Below are 21401 nucleotides of genomic sequence, written 5' to 3'. Positions count from 1 at the left end.
GTTTTCTTCTCTATGAAATGAGATTACAGTAGTACCTACTTTGTGGGGTGTTTTAATAAGTAGATGAGTTATTACATGTAAAGTATTGTGACTGGCACATAGGATGCATTCAATAAATGTTAGGGGTTACTATCACCATATTTTTTTAAAATAAGATACCATCAATAGTACGACATACCATTATTTTATTTTCTACTAAGAAAGAAAGAATGCTGCCAATTTATTGTAAGATATAAGATTGTATTGTAAAACCTATCTAGATTTCAGGAATATTAACATGTAAAAAAAAGAGGTACATCTCAGAATTGATGAAGTACAGTATTTTGATAGCAAATACCCTTCAAGTCCAGGAGAAAATACATGAAATATGTGAAAAATAAAAACAAACAGTTTGAAGGAGAACCTGATGAAATAAATATGTGTTACCGATAGCTGGAGAGTTTTGTGCATAAAATATTGAAGGTTAAGACAGCTGTTTTAATTTCTTCCAAAGTGAGTGTGAACTGCAACAAACTGCCCTTGAGAGGGATTAAGGTTTCCCAGCGGCTGTTACTTCAATGAAAAGTGTTCTTTAACGTCGAGTTGGTGGGCACTAGATGTGGAAAGGCCGGATGTTGAATGTAGAATATATTTGATAAAGCACAAGTTTAATATGCAGCTAGAATAGTAGTGTTCTTTTGCAGGTGTTTTTTTGAAATGTTTTCAATTTTCTTTTCCACTCTGGGTTTTGATTACCACTTCCATGTACTTGAGAGGAGATTATTGCCAATTTCCTGTGATCTTGGAGTTGATCTGTTTTAATTGGTTTTACTGCTGATGATACTGCAATATGTGTCGGTGCATATAAGCATCAACACCCTTTCCAAACATTTTGATTTGGTTAGATCATCTCAATCTAACCAAATTATTAAGCTGCTAGCTAGAGTGCTGTCATTTAATGATATCATATAGTCTAGAAATGTTTGCAATTATATTTCCACAAAGCAAAAGAAGACTATACTCATTCGGTAAATAGGATAAAATGTGTGTTCTTTGGATTATTGCAATAGCCTCATTGTTCTGCCTTCTATTACTTTGTACATTTATCAATGAGGAGTAAATTAGACTATATGTAATGGAAAATCCAATTTTGCTTTAACCAAATAGAGATTTATTTTCTCTTACACAACATAAAATAGAGAAGTAAGTAATCCAAAGCTGGAACAGTCACTCCACACTGTTACTATCTCAGATTCTTTCTGTCCATCGTCAGATGTGTCTCTTGATAGTGGCAAGGTCACCTCTCTGCTTCCTCCACCCCCGCCTCCAAGAAAAAGGGGGAAAGGGGAGGGCAAAAGGTGTGGCTCATCTAATGATGTCAACTCATTGACCAGAGCTGTGACACATGGCCACCTGTATTCATAAGAAAGGGTGGGAAATCTAGCTGAGTACAGAGTTACCCTCAGACAAGTGTGGATTGCAGTAGGATGTTTGGCAACTACCAGCTTTTGCCATGTGCCCCTTTGTTGTGTGATGGGTTTTTTCTTAAGGCATATGCTTCATTAATTTAGCAAACATTACTGAGTGCCTGCTCTGTGCCAAGCATTGTGAATACAAATATGATTAAGGTACCCTGTTCCTGCCATAGTTGTAGGGGAGATGGACATCAAAACAAAAATTAAAAATACTATAACCTATAACTTTCATACTCAAGGCAGATGTGATTGACAGTTACAGTGGTTCAGCTATGTCATCGCGAGCTAACTCATCTGGTGACTCTAGCCTCGGCATTCCATGCTCTCAACTCCGGTGTTCCCATCTCAGACCCAACCCCAAGTATTTGTATTTTGCCGATTGATTGTTCCAGAAGAATAAACAGGACTATCATACAGACTTCAGAAAGCACTGTCTGATATACCGAATACATTAGTGCTCATAATAGTCAACAACAAAGTGCCCTGATCGTGACCAGTTTTATGAGACTTTAGATTCCAGAGCTTTAGACACAGGGTACTACTGAAATGGTCAGTTCTTTCTCAGAAGATCTGTGAGGACAATTATCAGCTATAAGGAGTGGGTTCGAATAAAGCTCAGATATTACCCAGTGAAGTCTAAGGGACCCTTGCTGCTGGGATGATCAGAGAAGAGGTTCTGTTGCTCAAGCATAGCGTTGTACTTTTTGGAAGCATCCAGATTTCCTGCAGAGACCTGATGTTTCCATTAACTGAACCCTGGGTCAAACTTGCAGGGGCTTATAGGTGGGATGATATCGCTGTACCTTGAGAGCTGGAGTGAGTTTGGGCTTTGCAGGATGAATAGTGGGACTTGATCAGAATGTTGTCTGAGTAGTCAGTGGACCCCCATTACACCCCAGCCAAAGAGATCACAAAACTGGCTCCACCTCTCATGTTTTCGGAGAAATGTTCTCCCAATCTTCCCCTGCTCCTGAATAGTTGTAATTTTTGTATCATTGGGTTACATAGGATGCTGAATATAGGCCAACAAATGGCTATGAAAAACAAGAAAAATAAAACAACAATTTTAAATATTTATTAGCCAAAAAACATGTTAGAGTTTGGTTTTCAGTGGTGGGGTAGTATTAGTCAGCCTGTACATTGGCATGTGAACTTATTTGCCCACAAAAGCAGTTGAAAGAATCCATTAATTTATTTGAGCAGCTCTGTCAACATTGTTCTGGAAAGAACAAGTTAGAATGCTATTCCCATGTGCTCCATCATGATAAAAGCTTTCATAGTGGCAGGAAAGGTTATCAGAGGTGACCAGTAGGGACCAGGTGGCACCAGGCTTTAGGAAGGATATAATGAAGGAAGGGGAACCTACCCCATCGGGGGAGTTCACCCTGGTGATGGGTGGCATGTCAGGTGGCATAGCTGGCCCATCCCTACATCTGACTGAGGAGTTTGGACGGTATTTTCTGTGGGTCGGGAGGCTTTAGAACAGGGGTGTCCAAACTGCGGCCCGCGGGCCAACTGCGGCCCACAATCCATTGTTAATTGGCCCACAGCAAATTCCAAAAATATATTTAGTTTACTTAAATAAACCAGGTGAGGCAATATGTACTTCACCTCGAGTGAGTGGCCCGGCTGTTTGTGTATTTTACCACACATGGCCCTTGGTGAAAAACGTTGAAAAAAGTTTGGACACCTCTGCTTTAGAACTTTTTCAACCAAAAAGGAGTGATGTGATCAGATGACGACGACGATGATGATGATTTTTCTCTCCAAGGAGGGCACAGCTCACAGTGGTCCATGTGGGGATCGAACCAGCAACCTTGGTACTATCAGCACCACGCTCTGACCAACTGAGCTAACTGGCTACCCCAGATTTATTTTTTATTGTAAGAGTAATTCATGTTCTTTGTAAAGAACCTGAAATTTATGAAGTAGAAAACAGAAAATTACCCCATCCCATTCCTCAAAGGTACCTGTTTGTTTTGTTTTTTGTTTGTTTTGTTTGTTCTTTTAAAGGTACCTGTTTTTAAAGGTTGCTGTATGTCTTGCTCGACTTTCCCCCCATACTTTCATTCTAGCATATAATATATACTATATTATTTACATTGTATACATTATACATACATAGTATATAACATATATGTTACGTATATGTTTTTTAACCAACAAGGGATTAAACCATACATAATGTTTTGTTACAGCTCTTTTTAATTTTAATCTAATGAGATGTTATAAACATATTCCACATTACTTTTACCTCCTTTTTAATGGCTGCATAATATTCTATTTCTCTTACCAGTCCCTGAGTGGTTGACAGTAAGGCTGTTCAGGATTAGTTGAGAATTGCAAATAGTACAGTAGCAGTGGCAGTGAACATCATTATACAAATACATTTGTATGCGAGATCTTTCTTAGGAGTGGAATTGCTGTCTGAAAGAAACGCATATTTTAAATTTTGGTAGATGTCATATTATGCTGTGGAAAGACTGTATCCCACCATCAGTATATGATAGTGCCACTTTCTCCATACCCGGAATTCTCAGTCTTCCTAATCTTTGCCGATTTGCTAGGTAAAAAACTTTTTTTTAAGTATTAGGTTTATGTTTTTATATTCTTTTTGTGAATTGTGTTTTCCTTTGTCCAGTTATCTGTTAGATTTGTTCATCTTTTTCTTAACAATATAAGAGAACTCTACCTGTTGTGCATTATAAATATTTTTCTAGTATATCTTTGTTTTATGATCCTTTTTTTTTTGGCCATAGAAGAGTCTTAGATTTTTATGTAGTCAAATTTATTAGTTAATTTCTTTTATGCCTCTGCGTGAAATTGTCATGCTTTTAGAAAGACCTTCCCCAATTGGAGATTATAAAAATACTTTTTGATGACTTTATTTTACCCTACAGTTTTCATGTTTCTTTTGGCTTTTTAATTAAAGTGTTTGATTTACCTTGAATTTTGTTTTGGTGTATGGAGTAAGATGTATAAAGTAAGAAATATAACTCCACTCTCCATTCCCACAATGACTAGCTAGTTATTCCAAAACCATTTACTGAATAATTTATTTTTTCTCCACTGATTTGAAGGGCTCTTTTAATCATAATTTCCCATGTGTGGTTTATTTCTTTTCTCCTTGACTACCTAGAGCCCCAATCATGGAATCAACAAGATTAGTATATTGGATGAGGACTGGTGGGAAGGGAGATTGAACGTAAGCAATGTAGAGGGTTGTGAATAACCCTTGGAAGGCGGGTTTGGAGAAGAGTTCTTCTTGGTTAGGTTGGGTTGGAGATTGGAGGGACACTGTGGTGGATGTTCTTAGCAGGTCCCCTAATTCTCTCCTCATCTTGGCCCATTCCTTCCTCTTCTCCTTCTCCCTAAACCACTAATTCTCAATCTTGAGCCTGCATCAGAATCACTGGGAGGGCTCCTTGAAATCACAGTTTCTGATTCAGTAGGTCTGGGGTAATGCCTGCGAATTTACATTTTTATTAAGTTCCTAAGTGATGCTGGTGATGCTGGGCCACGTGGGAGAACCGCTGCGTGAAATTTAGGTTCTCTTCTTGTCCATCCTCCGTGATTCTAATGGTCTCTAGTTGGGCTTCTCCTCCCGTTTTCCTGTCCTTTAACACCTCTCGACACAAATTAGTATTGTATGAGTAAGAGTCGAAGTGGAGAGAAAAGAATAAACCTGAAAGGCATTCCAAAAGAAAGATTAGTGGTTTTTGGAGACCGAGTAAATGTGAGAACAAAGCAGCAGAAAGAAAAAGAGGCATTTTCTGAACATTGTCAACAGACTTACTCTTTCGAAAACACTTCTTTCATCTTGTTATTTCCCTGTCCAAGAATCTACAGTGAGATAAATCTAAAATGAAATTTATTTGAATAAAATACAACTGACAGTTGACACCCAACCAGTGTGGTTTCTCCTGTTTTGTCTAAGTCAAATCTCATTATGACATAGGACTTTGCAAGTAGATCTCTGCATTACCAAATACTTCCAAGCCCAAGCCAGTGACCTACTTTAAGCAATATCCAATTTAACAATTCCAGTTCAGCAAACTAACTTGGATACCATTTAGGACTTGTAGAATTTAATCTGAAGTACTTTTATATAAAGAACTGTCGATTTCTAAGGATTAATTTAAACCCTATTAAGAAATCCTCTTTATTGTATGTATATTATTATTTTTTTATCTCATTATATACTGTGCTTCCTGTGTTGATCTTTTTCTTATGCTTGCTGTTTGGCCACAAAAAGGGAGGGCATTATGCCAAATATTCATGTTTGTAATTATAAACGCAGATGAGGCCAGACTGTGTGTTTGTGCAGGTGGGATGAAATAAACAAACGACAGTGAAAACCTGTTTATCAAAATCATTGTTGCTCCTGAATTGAAAAATGAGTCTAGAGATGGTGCTTTGGGTTTTTAAGATATTTAGTACATGACATTTAAAAAAATTATTTTTAACAGCTGATTTTTCTTGTTAGGCTTTATTCTTGTGTTATTTGGTCCCATATGTGGGTGAAATTTTAAAGATGTGGGAGTTACATAGCTGGCTGTAAAAGGATGCCAAATATTTGTTTTTAAAAAACAACTTTATTGAGGTGTAATTTGCATACCATAAAATTCACCCATTCTTGGTATACAATTAAAACATTTTTAGTAAATTTGCATAGTTGTTTAATCATCATCACAACCCAATTTTAGGACATTTCCATCATCCCAAAGAGACCCTTTATGCGTATTTGCTGTGAGTCTTCATTCCCACTCTCATGCCCAGATAACCACTAATTTACTTTCTGTCTGTATAGATTTGCCTTTTCTGAACATTTCATGTAAACAGAGTCATACAATATATGGCCTTTTGGGGATGGTTTCTTTTCAATGAGCATAATGATTCTGAGTTTCATCTATGTCATAGTATGTACCAGTAGTTCTTCCCTTTTTATTGCTGAGTAGTTTTCTAGTAGGTGGATGTACCATGGTTTTGGTTATCTATTCACCAGTTGATGGACATTTGGATTGTTTCCACTTCGGGCTATTATGAATAATTGCTGCTGTGAATATTCACATACACAAATGTTTGTTTTAATATTACATAAATAATTAATAACCAAATGAGAAAATCGGGAAATTTCATTGCAAAATATTTTAACCCCCAAGTTAAAATTTTATCTTAGACCATATCAGATTGCATTTTTACATTATATTAATTCTTTATGGTCCCTTAAAGGCCTTTACAGACTTGCAATTCAACAATAATCCTGGTGTTTTTAAGGTAATGAAACCTCATATAGTAAAGATTCACACTTAACAATATATTTTCATAGTCATTATTCGAGCCTCACACAATAGTCTCACAACTGTAGGTAGGACAAGTACTATTATTTGTCCCTCATCTGTTGTTCTCAGAGGGAGTCTCCACCTATATTCTGAGGTCATTGCTGCAGGAGCCTCATCCAGACTGTACGTCCAGTTTGTGGTCTACGGTACACACAGGATAGGGCAACATCAGGGACTACTCTTCTATGTGATACAGACCCACATCTGGAGTCTCTGTAGTTTATTCATGCACAGATACTCATGGAGCACCTAGTACGTGCCCGGCTCTATGATGGATGATGGGGGTTGAGATGTGAAAGATTTAACTCTCCAGAAGTTATCCGTAAGAGCTGTATACAAGCACATACCCTATGTTACGGAGCCGTGGGAACCCAGAGCAAGAGTAGGTATGGGGGAGGGGCTGTGGGGGTAGGCAGGACATTACCAGTGTGTTATTGATAATAATATTAGCTAACACCTAGTTAGTAATAATAGCTAATGCCTAGTGCTTACTCTCTCCCAGGCATGTTCCGAGCACTTTGCATACACTTCTCCATTTCATCTTCACAACCACCCAGTGAGGCAGGTCATATTTTTATCCTATTTTACAGATGAAGAAGTTACAAAACTAAGGTTGGTAAGTTGACCAAGGTCACCTTACCAGTAAATGGCAGGTCTGGAATTTGAACCAAGCAATGTGCCTCTAGACTCTGTGTCTCCTGAAGAAGTTTCTCACAGGAGATGACATCCAGCCTGTGTCTTGAGTGACAGTTTGTACTTAGTCTGGCAGGAGATTGGGATATGTCTACATGGTTTTTTAGACAGAGAAATATCATGAGTTAAGGTAAAAAGGAAGCACAGGTTGAGAGCAAGTATGGCAGACTACTTGTGAAGAATGGTGGGTGGCAAGAGATGAGACTAGAAAGATCGGACTGGACAATGAAGGGCCAGATGCCGTCTAAGGAGCTTGGTCCTGTGATCTCATTTTTAATGTTATACCAAAGATACCAGTTTTCTTAGTAATTATTTTCTTTTTCTTGCTTTCATTCTTCTTTATTGTGAAATATATCACAGAACCAGAAAAGTACATAAAATGCAAATGTAAAACTTAATGAATCGTTTTAAAAAACTACCTCTCAGGTCAAGAAATAGGACATTGCTGGGACACTGTAGCCCCTTTTTAGTGACCTTTGCTAGTCATTACCCCTGCCTTCCCACCTACAAGTAACTGCTCTTCTGATTTCTTTCTTTTCTTTCTACTTTTACTACTCATGTGTACCTCTAAACATTATAGTTCGGGCTGATTCTGAACACAGAGTCACATGCTATGAATTTTTTTGTATCTGGTCATTATGTTTGCGAGATTCACCCATGTTGTTGTGGGCTGCTGCTTCATTTTCGGTGCTGTATGGTATTCCATTTTATGAATATGCCAGAATGCATATTTATCTGTTTCACTATTGAGAATACTTGGGTTGTTCCCAGTTAGAAACTATTGTGAATGGTGCTGCTCTGAATATTTTTATACATGTCTTTTGGTGCACATGTCCATGAATTCTGCAGGGTATAAAGCTGGGAGTGTCATTGCTGGATCATGAAGTGTGTTTGTCTTTAACTTTAGAAGAATAATGCCAAACTGTATTCCAAAGTGGATATAACAACTCACACTCACACAAGTGGAGTATCAGAGTTCCTTCTGTTCCGTATCCTCAGCAATATTTGTTATTACCGTGTTTCCCTGAAAATAAGACCTACCTCAAAAATAAGCCCCAGTTAAGATTGTCAGCCAGATGGATGCATTTAGTATGTTCTGACGATGTTCCAGAAGAAGATGACGTGACTGTATTTGGATAAATGTAGACTGTTGTATCTGAAAAACTAAGACGTCCCCTGAAAATACGCCCTAATGCATCTTTTGTAACAAAAATTAATGTAAGACCTGGTCTTATTTTCAGGGAAACATGGTAGCAGACTACCATGTCAGCTAAAATTTGTAGCTATTCTGGCATCATCATGATTTTCTTTTGTATTTTCTTTTGTACTTTCTCACTTACTATTGAGGCTTGACATTTTTTCGGATGTTTATTGGCCATTTAGATTGTGTAGTTTTTTTGTTTGTTTGTTTGTTTGGTAATGTGCCTCATCTAATCTCTTCCCCATTTTCCTATTGAGTTATGTCTTTTGTTTTTAACTTTTAGAACTCTCTGTTATTTCGAATATGAGCCCTTTATTGGTTTTATGTGTTCTACTTTCTCACTTTCTTATGTCTTTTGATGAACAAAAATTCTGAATTTTCATATAGTCATATTTATTTTTTAGTAATAGGTACTTTTTGTGTCCTGTGTAAGAGAGCCCTCCCTACTCCTGTGTTATCTTCAAAAAGCTTTATTATTTATCTTTCACATTTGGGTGTGTAGTTCACCTGAAATTGATTTTTGTATATGTTAATTCCTAATTAACTTGTTAGTACTCCTCTGCCTTCAAAATACTTTTTACATTTTGTCCAGATTTTCTGATTGTCCTCAGCATTAGTTGGTCTGAATTACCTAGTTTACCATTCCCAGAGCAGAAATCTTTCAGAGTTTTAGTTTCACTTTGACTTCAGAATGGTCTGTTCTGTAAAGGGGCCTTAATAAATATGTTTACTACAAAAAACAAAAAAAAAACAACTGAAAAACTATATAGAGTCATGCTTTTTTCTGTTTTTTTTTAATTTAAGAGATCAAAAAAGAAGCTTCTGTTTCATCTGCTTTTCTCAACTATAAAATATTGTTAAGACAAGTGAAAACTTGCTGCATAAAATGAACAATTGTGCTTATTGCATATTAATTTTAGAGAATTAATCATGGTAAAATTTTAAATTAAAAACATCCATTATCAAACATTGACTTTGATGATAAAAACAGTTTAACCATGGGTATAGCCACCTCCCTTTCTCTGTCTGTCCACATAATTAAACCTCCCTTTTGGCCAGAGATGGACTGTATGCAAACCACATCCAGAATGCTTTTAGTTTGTGCCACAAAATATGAAGAAAATGTTTTCATTTTATGGCAACTAGATCCGTGACATATGAAGCTGCAGGAACTGTTTTTACAAGTGCACAAGATGCCCGGGAACGGGGGAGCAGACTCCCATGATTATTGGCAGGAAAAACCTGGCTACGTGGCTGATGTTAAATCTGCTTTTTACGACAGCCAGACCAAGAAATGTCTCCCGTATTGGAGCTGGTAGCAGTGAGATGATTTTTCACTCAGTAAACACAGCCTCGGGAAGCCATGCGAGGCAGTTTCTCGTGAGCCATTTACAGCTTCTAGGAGGAGAGCACAGTGTAGGCGCCACAGAGGAAACCCTGACGTGGCCTTCAGGGAATGTTGCTGGGGGACTTGCTGAGGGAGAGGCTCCTTGTCCCGCTGTCACCAGAACCCCACCTTGCCCTGCCGTTTGTCTCTCTGAGATTCACAATGGAGGTGAGCTAGATTGTAGCTCCAAAATGTTAGGAGTAAGAGTTGCGTACGTGGAAGTTAATGGCTTTCGAACCACACACTTCCTTCCTGCCCAGCCCTTGCTTATTAGATCACAGAACCCATTTTCTTTCTCTTTTAAAATTAATAATTAGCCAAAATTTGGTCTGGGGATCCCTCCCCGTTCCCCAATCCAGACCCTTTCAGGGGGTGTGTGAAGTCACAACTGTTTTATTAGTACTAAGATGATAAGCCTTTTAACTCATTCTCTCATGATTGTGCAGTGGAGTTTTCCAGAGGCTACGTGACATGTGAGACGCAAAGGATTGAATGCAGAAGCAGATCCTAGGGGCCAGCTGTTGTCTCTTAAGCCAGGTAGTAAAGATATCTGCAAAAATGTAAACAGTGGCACTTTTCTCAAAATTTTTATCCTTTAAAATATTTTTAATTTAAAAATGTTTAACATGTAATTGTTTAATATTTTTAAATGAATAGTTACGAATAAATATTTTTAAATTTTCATAGTTTAATTTTTAATGTGGTAAATACTGACAATTAATCCACATGAACAAAAGCTCTTTGGGGTTCTCAGTAATTTTTAAAATTCTGAAGCAGTCCTGAGACCAAAAAGTTTGAGAATCATTGCGTTAACCGCTGTCAGTTCCAGTTGGAATCCCAGTTTCTCTCTGAGGGCTGCATAGCTTGTCTAGCCCACTTTTTCTCTGTGTTCTCTAAATTTCTGTGCCGCACAGCTTCATGCTTGGTTTTTGTGGAATTGTTTGGCGTGCTAGTTTTCTCCTCCTTATCAGTAGTGTAAGACCTCTGAGGACAGGGATATCTTAAGTGAGAGGTTTTTGAGACGTTCATGATATATACTGCTGAGCACAGCATAAACAGTTGGTAATGGTTATTCGTATTATTATTTTCAATATCAATATTAAAATTTCCCAAACTCACTGGTTTATTGTAGAACCGAGACGCAGTTAAAATTTTGTGAACCTTAGTAGAAATAGCTATTTGATTAAAAAAAACTCATTAAATTAATATACAATATGGAAAAAGAATAAAGGGTTTTTGATCATAGATCATCAATAATTGGCTATAAAAGCTGAGCGTGTTAATCTATTTAATTTTTATGTGTCCAACAATGGCAGTAAAACCTGGCCACAGGCTCTTGTTGATGGCCATAGGCCGAGCGTAGTGCTGGGCGCTTAGTAAGCGTTCAGCAAAGCTGTTGAGTAGCTGCTTCTGCCCTTCTTATTACGGCTAGTCCCTGCCATCCCCGCCCCTACCGCCAAGTGACTAGCAGTTGGTTTAGTCTTCAGAAGGTAGCGTGCCTTTCTGGTAAAGAATTGGCAAATTGTCCTGGACTAAGCTAGAGAGCATTAATTAATTGACCAAACTGGGTTAGTAGCTGAAGGTGAGGCACTTGCCTTTGTCTTCACCCCGCTTCAGACTGAGTTTGTTTTTCTCAGGCAACCCTTGCTAAGAAGATGTAAAAATAAATTTAACATCTTTATGCCAGGATCCTGCTATTAGTTCCAAAGTTTGCGCACAGGCTCTCCCTGGAAGTCTGAGGGTCTCACGCAAATACCACACTGGCCTGAGATCCTGGCATTACTTTACCATGGTGTTCTAGAACAGAGCATGGTACCTGGTAGGTGGCTCATTCACTGAATGAATGAATGAATGAATGAATGAATGAATGAATGAATGGAGTCTGTACTGTAGCCCTGGACATACAGTTATAACTTATAAGCAGTGTCCTTATTTGAATAAACCAAGACTATTGCATTGAGTTTACTTTATTTTTTCCCCCAAAGTGTGTTTTTATTCCATAAGAGTTTATGGGGATGTCCTTTGCACTAGCACTGTTTTAAATGATGGTGATACAGTGATAAATCAGGCTCAGAGCCTGTCTTCAGGAAGCTAATAACCTAGTAGTATACACAGCGTACACAAGCCTCGTGGAAATATGTGCCAAGCACAGTTGCTAACTCAGAGGAAGGACCCATCCTGTAGCAAGAGAGAGGAATCAAGAAAGACTTCCTAGAAAAGGTTTCTCTATGCCTGCATCTTGAAGGTTGAAAAAGAATTTGCCTTGTGAGTGGGAAGACAGTCCAGGTGGAAATGGCATGTACAGGGTCAGAGGCACGTGAAACCATGCGGTGCTTAAGGGACACTGACAGCAGTGTGGTTTTGTGAGATGAAGCCGAGAGGTGAACTGGTACGGGGCCTTGTAGACCACACAGTGGGAATGGGACTTTCTCTCGAAGATGGATGAGAGACATTGCAAGGGCAGTGTGGGTTTGCACTTTGTAAAGGTGATTCTCATGGCAGCGGAGGTGGGGTTGGTCTTGAGGGTAAGAAAACAATTTAAAAAACAGTTGGAATAAATCTGATGAGAAACTATTGCAAAACTAAGGCCATGGCAGTAGGAACGGGGAAGAAAATACACACGGAAATATGTGGGGATTAGAATTGATAGAGTTTGGTGAGAAGATGATGCTGGTCATGGTCCCAGATTTTTCTTTTCTTTTTTTTTTTTTTAAAGATTTTATTGGGGAAGGGGAACAGGACTTTTATTGGGGAACAGTGTGTACTTCCAGGACTTTTTTTTTTTTTTTTCCAAGTCAAGTTGTTGTCCTTTCAATCTTAGTTGTGGAGGGCGCAGCTCAGCTCCAGGTCCAGTTGCCAGTTGCTAGTTGCAGGGGGCGCAGCCCACCATCCTGCTGGAAGGAGTCGAACCGGCAACCTTGTGGTTGAGAGGCCACGCTCCAACCAACGGAGCCATCCGGGAGCTCAGCGGCAGCTCAGCTCAAGGTGCCCTGTTCAATCTTAGTTGCAGGGGGCGGAGCCCACCATCCCTTGTGGGACTCGAGGAATCGAACCGGCAACCTTGTGGTCGAGAGCCCACTGGCCCATGTGGGAATCGAACCGGCAGTCTTCAGAGTTAGGAGCATGGAGCTCTAACTGCCTGAGCCACCGGGCCGGTCCCCAGATTTTTCTTTGAGTGAGATGATAGTATAATATTTCCAAGTGAGACAGAAGGAGGATACAGTTTGGGGGAAGGTTATTTTAGTTTTAGTTATGTTATGGGGACCCGTGGGACATGAGGTGGAGAAGTCCCCTGACATTCGTATGTCCCCATACAAAGGCAGTTGTATAGATAGATGGCCTTGAAGATTGTAGGAAAGGTCAACACTGGGGAGAGATTTGGGAGTCATCAAGATACAGGTAGTAGTTAAATCTATAGGAGAGGATAAGGACATGTATATCTAATAAATGGAGAAAGGGGAGGATGAACTCTTGAGGAACATACCAGTAATGAAAGGACAAGCAGAGGAAGACTGTCCATCAAAAGGGACTGGAAAGAAATGGTCTAAGAGGTAGCAAAAGTAACGAATTTTGCCCCTTCTGTCAGGTAAACGGACTAAACATGCTCCCTGTCAGTTTGGGCATCAGAACTAGACTCAATCCTTGAAGCCAGGACTTGAGTTTGATTCCCTCACCATGGCCCCTGTCCCCCCACCCTCACCCCCCACGTGTAAAAGCAGCTGCTCTTCCCCCAGCACCACCCAGCCGCTGATGGGAATCTGAAAATCAGCAGAACTGACAAAGAGCGGGGACTGGCTGCAGACCAGGCAGATGGGAGGACCCAGACTCAGCCACGGGACCAGGAGCGAAAAGGAGCTTCTGGCCGTGTGGCTGGGTCTGCAGTATCCTTAATATCCAGATGGGACAGGAGCTCCCAGATGACAAGAGTTTCAGGTCATTCTAATTTTTAAATGCCAGTTAAAGCAGAACAATTGAATAAAATCCATTGTATTTAGCAACTGGGATTGATAGGGAAAGAAATCACACTGTGATGGTTGAAACCACAAATAAAAATTTCTTTTTAAAAAAGCTTGACTAGGAGAGGAAAGCGGAGGGAGGACAGAAAAACTCGAGATGGTTTTAGGGTTAAAGGGGCGGTTTTCAGGAATGAATGGAGTTGAACATTTTTATGGAATTTCCAAAGCTTTGAACTGAAGTGACCTGAAATAGCAAAGATCTTGGAATAAAAGTGACTCTTGCGTCCTGGTAGCTGGATAAACCCATCTGCCTGTAGCACACCTACCTCTATCTGTGCTTGTAGGTGTTTGTTACTATCATTTGTGTTCCTTAATTAAATAGGCTCCTTCTTGCCCACTTGGGCTGGGTGCCCCACTCACTGAGCTGGACTTGTGGTGCCCTCCTGTCTGCCCCGAGTCTCCTGGGAAGACCTTCCTGGCCTCCTTGCTGGTGTCTTGCTCCTCCCTCACGTCTGCCGCTTTACTTAAGCCTTCTCGTCCTGATGTCTTGCTTGAAGTTGGGCCACTTGCCAGTGACGTAGGTAGTCAGGGTTTTCAGTATTATTTGTGACTCAATTAAAAGTTCATAGTGTAGTCTTAATAGTCTGCATCCCAAGAATTATGCTGGATATCAGACAGATAAATAACGATAAATCTGGGAAGACCAGGGTATGGGAAGAGAAAACAGTGGTCAAGGGCCTTATCCATATTGCTTGACTTTTTTTTGAAATGAGATTTAATTTAAAAGCATCATGCTGAATAATCAATTTTGAAAATGAAACCCTACCACATCAGAGGTGATATTAATAAATATAGTTTATTGCATCTGTATTTGTTTAACTTGGCCATATTCCTTTGGAAAGATTCAATTCTAATTCTGTCCTGTGAGTTTAGTTAGGTGCTTGGCTGTGGAGGAACTCCTGAAGTCTACTTGCAGTTTAGTCGGTCCCCGGGTTGATTTAGTCCAAGATCCACGGAACCTTGCCATTCTCTGTGTGAATTTCAAGATCAATCAGTTACTGTGCAAGAGGAGAGGAAACTGGAAGGGTTCACCGTAGTTTACTGCTACAGCTGTCCATGATCACACGGTAGGATTGCAGTGCAGTTCTGAATAGTTCACAGTGGTGTTTTGAAGTCATTTGCCATTGCCCGTACCTCAGAAGGAAAACAGTGCTGCAGATAACTTCAACTACATCATTTCAAATGTTGATTTTAGAATTAAATTTTATGTGTGTCCAAGAACATCTGATACGGAGATCCCAGCCCTACAGAGAGCATAATGAAGCTGCTGTGCTGCAGAGTACGTGCAACGCTGTCTAGTTTCCCTCGCCGGCCTCTCCCTGGCTTTAACTCCTTTGCCCTCGCTGAACACTGGCAAGTGTCTGCTACCAGCTGCTAAGCAGGCAGAGGCCTGAGCTGGCCACTGCGTCCTAAGCTTGTCTGTTAACAAGATAATAGAATAATGAGATACTTTATGAAGTTGGCACAGAGTTTAGACTTCTGATAAGTCTAGAGAAGAAGTCATGTTTAACGTGGGCAGAAACTAATCAGAATAGAGAATTGAAAATTAGGTTGTTATCTTGGTAGAGTCTGTGGTTGACAAAAAAAATGAAAGAATCCAGTCTTTCTCTGAGGTGCTGAGGGTCATCACACAGCTCACATCCTCTGTGAGGACTAGACCCGTTTTGGAGGTTGCAGCTGGCTTCTTCACCTTTCCCCAGTGCCATTCAATGGGGACGCATTGCACTGAAGAACCCACGTCGGAATTCAGTTCAGCTTCTGTTCATTGAACTCCTACCCGATACTGAATTCCAAGCTGGGTAAGACATAGATAGCCCTTATTGTCAGGGAGCTCCTCTTGAGTGAAGAAAACGGACCCACAGATATTACCGCTATCATATGGTGTATCTCAGCGGAGGGACACTTAGTGCAGCCAACGCAGATACAGAAGATTCTCAGGAGATGACACCTGAGGCAGATCTTCACAGAGGAGTGGAAGGGAATTGGGCAAAGGGCCCTCAGAGACATTAGTGCATGTATTGTGTGTAAGGAAACCATGTGCAATCCAGGTGAATAGAATGTGAAGGGATGATGGGGCTGGCAAGATCTGGAATTCCACCCCAAAGGTAATGGGTAGCTCTCGCGTGAACTCGGGCCGTGATATACTCAGAGGTCAAATCTGCCTTTAGGAAAGGAAGATTGCTGGGACAGCACTGTGTATAGTAGGAGGATAGGGATGATAATTAAAATATTACTAACGGGCATCACTGCACAATTTCATCTGAGGTTTACTTATTCAGACACTTAAACAATAAGCTAACATAGAGGTGATGACAGATAAGAGGGCGACAAGATGCTTTCAAGGTTCATCAAAGCAGCTCCTCAGACATTGTGACATAATGTGGGACCAAAGCTGTAACTTAAAATCTGAAGCCATGGGGGATGGAATCACTTTCCTGGACGGAAACATTAAGTTGATTGTGAAACTAAGGGGCCAGTTTCCAAATAGTGACGGGCTTTCTGACAGCAGCGTGGATGCTAATCACAGGTGCTTCTGCCAGGCTCGTCCAGCATTGTTTTGCCCACCTTCACACACACACACACACACATACACACACACACACAGGTCCAACCTTGTGCTGGATGTCCTTCTGACATTTTTTTTGCCATTGTAAAACAAAGGGACTGGCTTGAGATCACTAAATGTCTAATAATATAATAAGTGACTGTCATTTCATATATATATAAAGAGACATTCCATCGTGAAATAAAATTTTCACTGCCTCTTGCTGTGTGATCCCATTTGATTTTGAAGAGGCCATTCCAGCTATTATTTGGGAATTGACTGGAGAGGAGCAAGAGTAGGCTCAGGGACACCAGCTAAGAGGCCTCCACGAGCTAGAAACGATGCTGGCGACGAAAACGAAGGATTACGAGATACTGTGAAAGCAGAAACGACAGGACTTGCTGATGGGCTCCGCGAGCGCTGGGGTAGGGGGCGAAATCCAGGATGAATCTGACGTTCTGATGCAAGCAGCTGGGTGGAGGGTGGCGCCCTCGATTGAGACGGGAGGATGAGGTCTGGGTGGGGACGAAGAGGGCAGTTTGGGACGCATTGAATCCCAAGTGATTGTGAGACATCCTCATGTGAAATGGAGAAGTTGAAAAGACGATTTGGTATTTTTCAGGTAGAACAAATAAAGTAAATAATAAAGGTTTTCATGTTTCTTCAGAAAGTGTTTCAGTTCACATTCTTAATAACCACTTGCGTTTGTGGAGCGTGTGGTTGGTGCCCTCCCTGTACTAAGTATTTCACACATATTTCACTTAAATTTCCAGAGCTCTGTGAGGGAGCTGTGGCTTGAGAGCTTAGGGCGATGCGCGGGCTAAAGAGTGAGCCTGGGTTTGCAACCGGCGGCCTGAACTCAGAACTTGCGCTCTGCTGCTTGCTGGGGCGTCTTGTTACGAGTGTGTGGCTCACTGATTTTTCTTTCTTTTCAGGGTTTTGGTTTTTGCACTGAATGTAGTCTAGACTCATCTTCACGGGCGTGTGTTGCCCCAGGATACTGTCAAAGGTAAGTGTTTTGAAATTTATATCCGCTGGGTGTTGGCAATGAAATGGGAGAATCTTCATCTTTAAAAAGAAGAAAAGTATATTTTGACATTATTGCTCCTTTCCAGAGTTCTTACAGAAGGGTATTCAAAATGGCCTCCACATCAGCCCTTTGCAGTTCTATGTTGGGAGGTCCCTTTAAAAAGTACTTGTATTTAGATGGATACTGACACATGGTGCCTCATTCTTTTATAAAGCTAGACTTTGTTACTAGGCTCAGCAGTTCCTCAGTTTTATGTGAGTGTATGCCGGGCTTCTCTGCCCCCGTCTGTCCCTGCTCCGGTCTGTAGACCACACTCCTGCCCGAGTTAGCTTTCTCAGTGGTAGATTAGACGTGTCACTCTTTGCTTAAACACCTCTCATGGCTCCCAGTTGCTGCAGATATCATCCTACAAACCCCTTCAAACCTAATCCAATCAACGTCTCTGGCTTCTTTTTTAGTAAACCCTTCCTGTCCATAAGCCTTACCAGACCCTTTTCTATTTCCCAGATAGTTATTTCTCACAGCTCTGTGCCTTGGTTTATGCTTTCTTTTCTCTTTGCTTAGAGTTTGGAAGAGGGGAGAAGAGTGCAACTAGCTGTCTTCCTTCTTGGATCTTTCCTATTAACCCCTTCTCCCAGACACACTTGGCAGAATTTCTTTTTCATCTATGTTCTGGGAGTACCTACTATTACAATAATACAGCATTCATTGTTTAATATTAGAGTTATTTATTTGTATGTCTCCTTTACTAGCCTATAAACCCTTTGAGACTTCTTGGATGGGAATGAATTGTTTGTTTTTTTAGTCAATTGGCTGCTCCTGGCACCTTACCTTGTTCAGTGCTGTACATATATTATTTAATTTAACCTTTATAACACCTCCACCTGACCAGTTTAGGGATGAAAATAATGAAGATTAGAAAGTCAGGTAACTTGCCCAAGATGACACAGCTAATAAACATCAAAGAGTAATGATTTTGCTCCTTCAAAGCCAAAGCTCATTCTACTGCATCACACCAGCCCCCAGCACCATCTGGCATATGGTAGGGACCCAGTAAATATTTATTGAATTGACATCTATTGCAATTTAAGTGAAAAGCACTTTAGTTGATTAATTCAGTCATTCTTACGTAGAAATGTATTGAATACCTGTTAAATGCCAGGTACACACTTTTAAGTAAACTGTGAATACACAGGTTGATGAGATAGTGCACCTGGTATCAAAGGGTTGACCCGTTCGATGGGGAAGGCATCTATGCAAGAGTTAAAGCCAGTAAAGTGTTACAGATTCTCTACTAGGACTCAAACAAGGTCCACTGGGGACACCGAGGAAGGAACTGTCGGTTCTCCTTAGAGAGGGACCAGGAAATACTTTCTTGAATGAGGAATAGGATGCTCCCTGGGGGTATCAGAGAAAGGGAAGGCAGAGGGAGTACTGCGACCAGAAACACGGACACCTGAAACGGTCGGGCATATTTGCGAAGTATGAGTAGTTCAGTATGGCTGAGACAGGTCTGGCCAGTGTCGCTGCAGAGACAGATGAGAGCGAAAGCCTAAGGGCTTTGAAAATACTAACATATTTGCCAACTTTTAGAGAAGCCGTAGCACAGAGGCTGTATGACATCACTCATATTTGGTCATTAACATTGGTTGAGTCCTGTCCTGTGTGTTCTGAAGCACTGTGCCAGGTCAAAACTATCTTTCAGTTGCCATGTATGACAAGCTGGTGACAGCTCTGAGGTGAAATGATATGCTGCAACAGAAATCAAATGCTTATGTTGTCACATCACCTTTGACAGCTTTACCACTTGGTCACCCCTCCAGTTAATTTTCACATAAGTGGACTTTGCCTTCACTTTTTCATCACTCTCTTAGCACCGATACGCTGGACCCTGTGTCACACTTCCCAAGTGACACCTCTAGCTTAACCATATATTTTTGCATTGCCTACTTTAGTCTCCCTCCATTTTGTCAAAAGGACAGTAAAGCTGGCCTAGACCCTTAGACACAACTGTAAGCCAGCCTTCAAACAAGAATGTTATCAAGGCTTTTTCAAGAAACCCATAAAAAGTATTAAAAATAGTTCCAAAACAACAAAAAACTGAGACCCAGTTAAATAAAGGACAAACAGAAAAATAGGTGTCGATATGACATATAGTCAATAGGCAGATTATATTGTGTTAATCCGGAAAGATTTTTAGAAATACAAATTGACTGAACGTTAGAAGGATAGAGATGTGGATTGGTGCTGAAGGGAAGGGATTTTAAATAAGGTATGGACTGCGTTAGCCAGTTGTATGGAGAGAGTGAGAAGAAGATTTGCCTGAGTGATGTGGAGTATAGTGTCACTAGAAATGGAGCTCAAAAGCTTACGAAGTAAAGTACATTATTAATATTATGGTAATGGGATAATTGGGAAGGTAAGACTAATAGAAAACTGAACTTCTGAAGAGGATACGTTTCACATCTAAGCTGGAATTGAAGGGGACCCAATAAATAATACTCTCTTCCCTGCGCAAGTCCTGAACCAATGGAAATAGAGGATGAAGGAGTAAGGCAGGTGGAGATCAAAATTTGACTTTTATCACTAATAAAACTGACATAGGAGAACTGGCTCGTCTCTAAGGCCAAGTCCGCTTCCTACTACTGAACTGCAGCCCCTAACAGGTTTACTTACCCAGCAGCACTAAGAGAGAGCCGCCTCCTAGAAGGAAGGAGCAGAGCAGAGTAGACACCCCCAAGGGAAAGGGGGAGAAGGGCCAGGACTCTGCGAGCCCCGTTTCTTTGTCCAGGCTCACGGATCAGAGCAGTCCCTTCACCCTGACAGCTGCACTCAGGGATGGGGTACGGCCAGGAGTAGCAGACAGGCATGCAGCCGCACATGGAGGGAGGCCTCAGGGTGGGGAGGAAGTGTTCCTCCCCTAGCACTCGCCAGCTTTTGTCTATTAGTGCGTTGGTCTTAAGCAGTAAGTCTCGGTCAGCGGGGGTGTGCCCATCTCCTTTAGGGCAGAGGTGGTCACAGGGCAGTCCTACCCCCACTTTCCTGAGGACAGCCCCCCCACTACCCACCACTGTCCCCTCAGGTCTTCTCTGGGACCATGGATAGATTTTGTCCCCAGAGGATTCTAAAATGGGTCAGAACAGTATACAAATTATGTGAACGCCAAGGCTAAACAAAATCATTTCAGCAGTGTCCACACAGCCATCGAATTCAGAAAGGAAGCCTACCTCCAGCCCAAGAGTAGTGTTTCTGATAAAATCACATTCCCAGAACGCAGTACTCAGTCTCTCCAAAGACTGTAGCAGAGACATGTAGGTAACTGAGGGAGGGAGGGTGGCTGAGGTCGTCTTGGTTGGAGCCTCATCAAGGTACCCACTTAGTCCATTCCAGTGTCCAGAATCCATGACTTGGACACTTACACCCAATTTTGAAAAATCTGCCAGCAAGAGGTTAAATTTGGTACTGTGCCTTTACCATATCTGGCAAAAACTCAGTTAACGCACACAGTTTTCTCTTTTAAAGATTAATATTTGAAACATCACCTCCTTTTTGCAGAATTTAAGGATTTATAGTAGTGGCAACTCCAGTTCCAAGTTCCCTCCTTTCCTCTTTAAGTTCCCTCCCTGCCTCCCTCTCTTTTCCCTCCCTTCTTTCCTTCCTTGTGTGAAGTATAGTGAGAAACCTCTTAATTTCCATTTCCCCTTTGAATTGTCTATGTAAGCCTAGCACAAAC

General features: G+C 40.9%; 1 protein-coding gene across 4 annotated transcripts in view; it reads left to right on the top strand.

Moving 5' to 3' along the window:
• TNRC6B (trinucleotide repeat containing adaptor 6B) overlaps positions 1 to 21401 on the top strand; it is a 230511-nt gene that overhangs the window by 35890 nt on the left and 173220 nt on the right. For 3 of the 4 annotated variants that reach the window (XM_033117608.1, XM_033117609.1, XM_033117607.1), the window contains exon 2: positions 17574 to 17647. Coding sequence is in view for 2 of the 4 variants with exons in the window: in XM_033117607.1 (XP_032973498.1) it covers positions 17574 to 17647 (74 nt within the window). In the remaining 2 variants the exon portion in view is untranslated. Of the gene's footprint in view, positions 1 to 10556; positions 10615 to 17573; positions 17648 to 21401 lie in introns of those variants that run through there. The other variant, XM_033117612.1, reaches the window with a different exon arrangement.

This window comes from Rhinolophus ferrumequinum, chromosome 10 (genome assembly GCF_004115265.2).
Source record: "Rhinolophus ferrumequinum isolate MPI-CBG mRhiFer1 chromosome 10, mRhiFer1_v1.p, whole genome shotgun sequence".
NCBI lineage: Eukaryota > Metazoa > Chordata > Mammalia > Chiroptera > Rhinolophidae > Rhinolophus > Rhinolophus ferrumequinum.
This window is presented reverse-complemented; position numbering and strand designations above follow the sequence as displayed.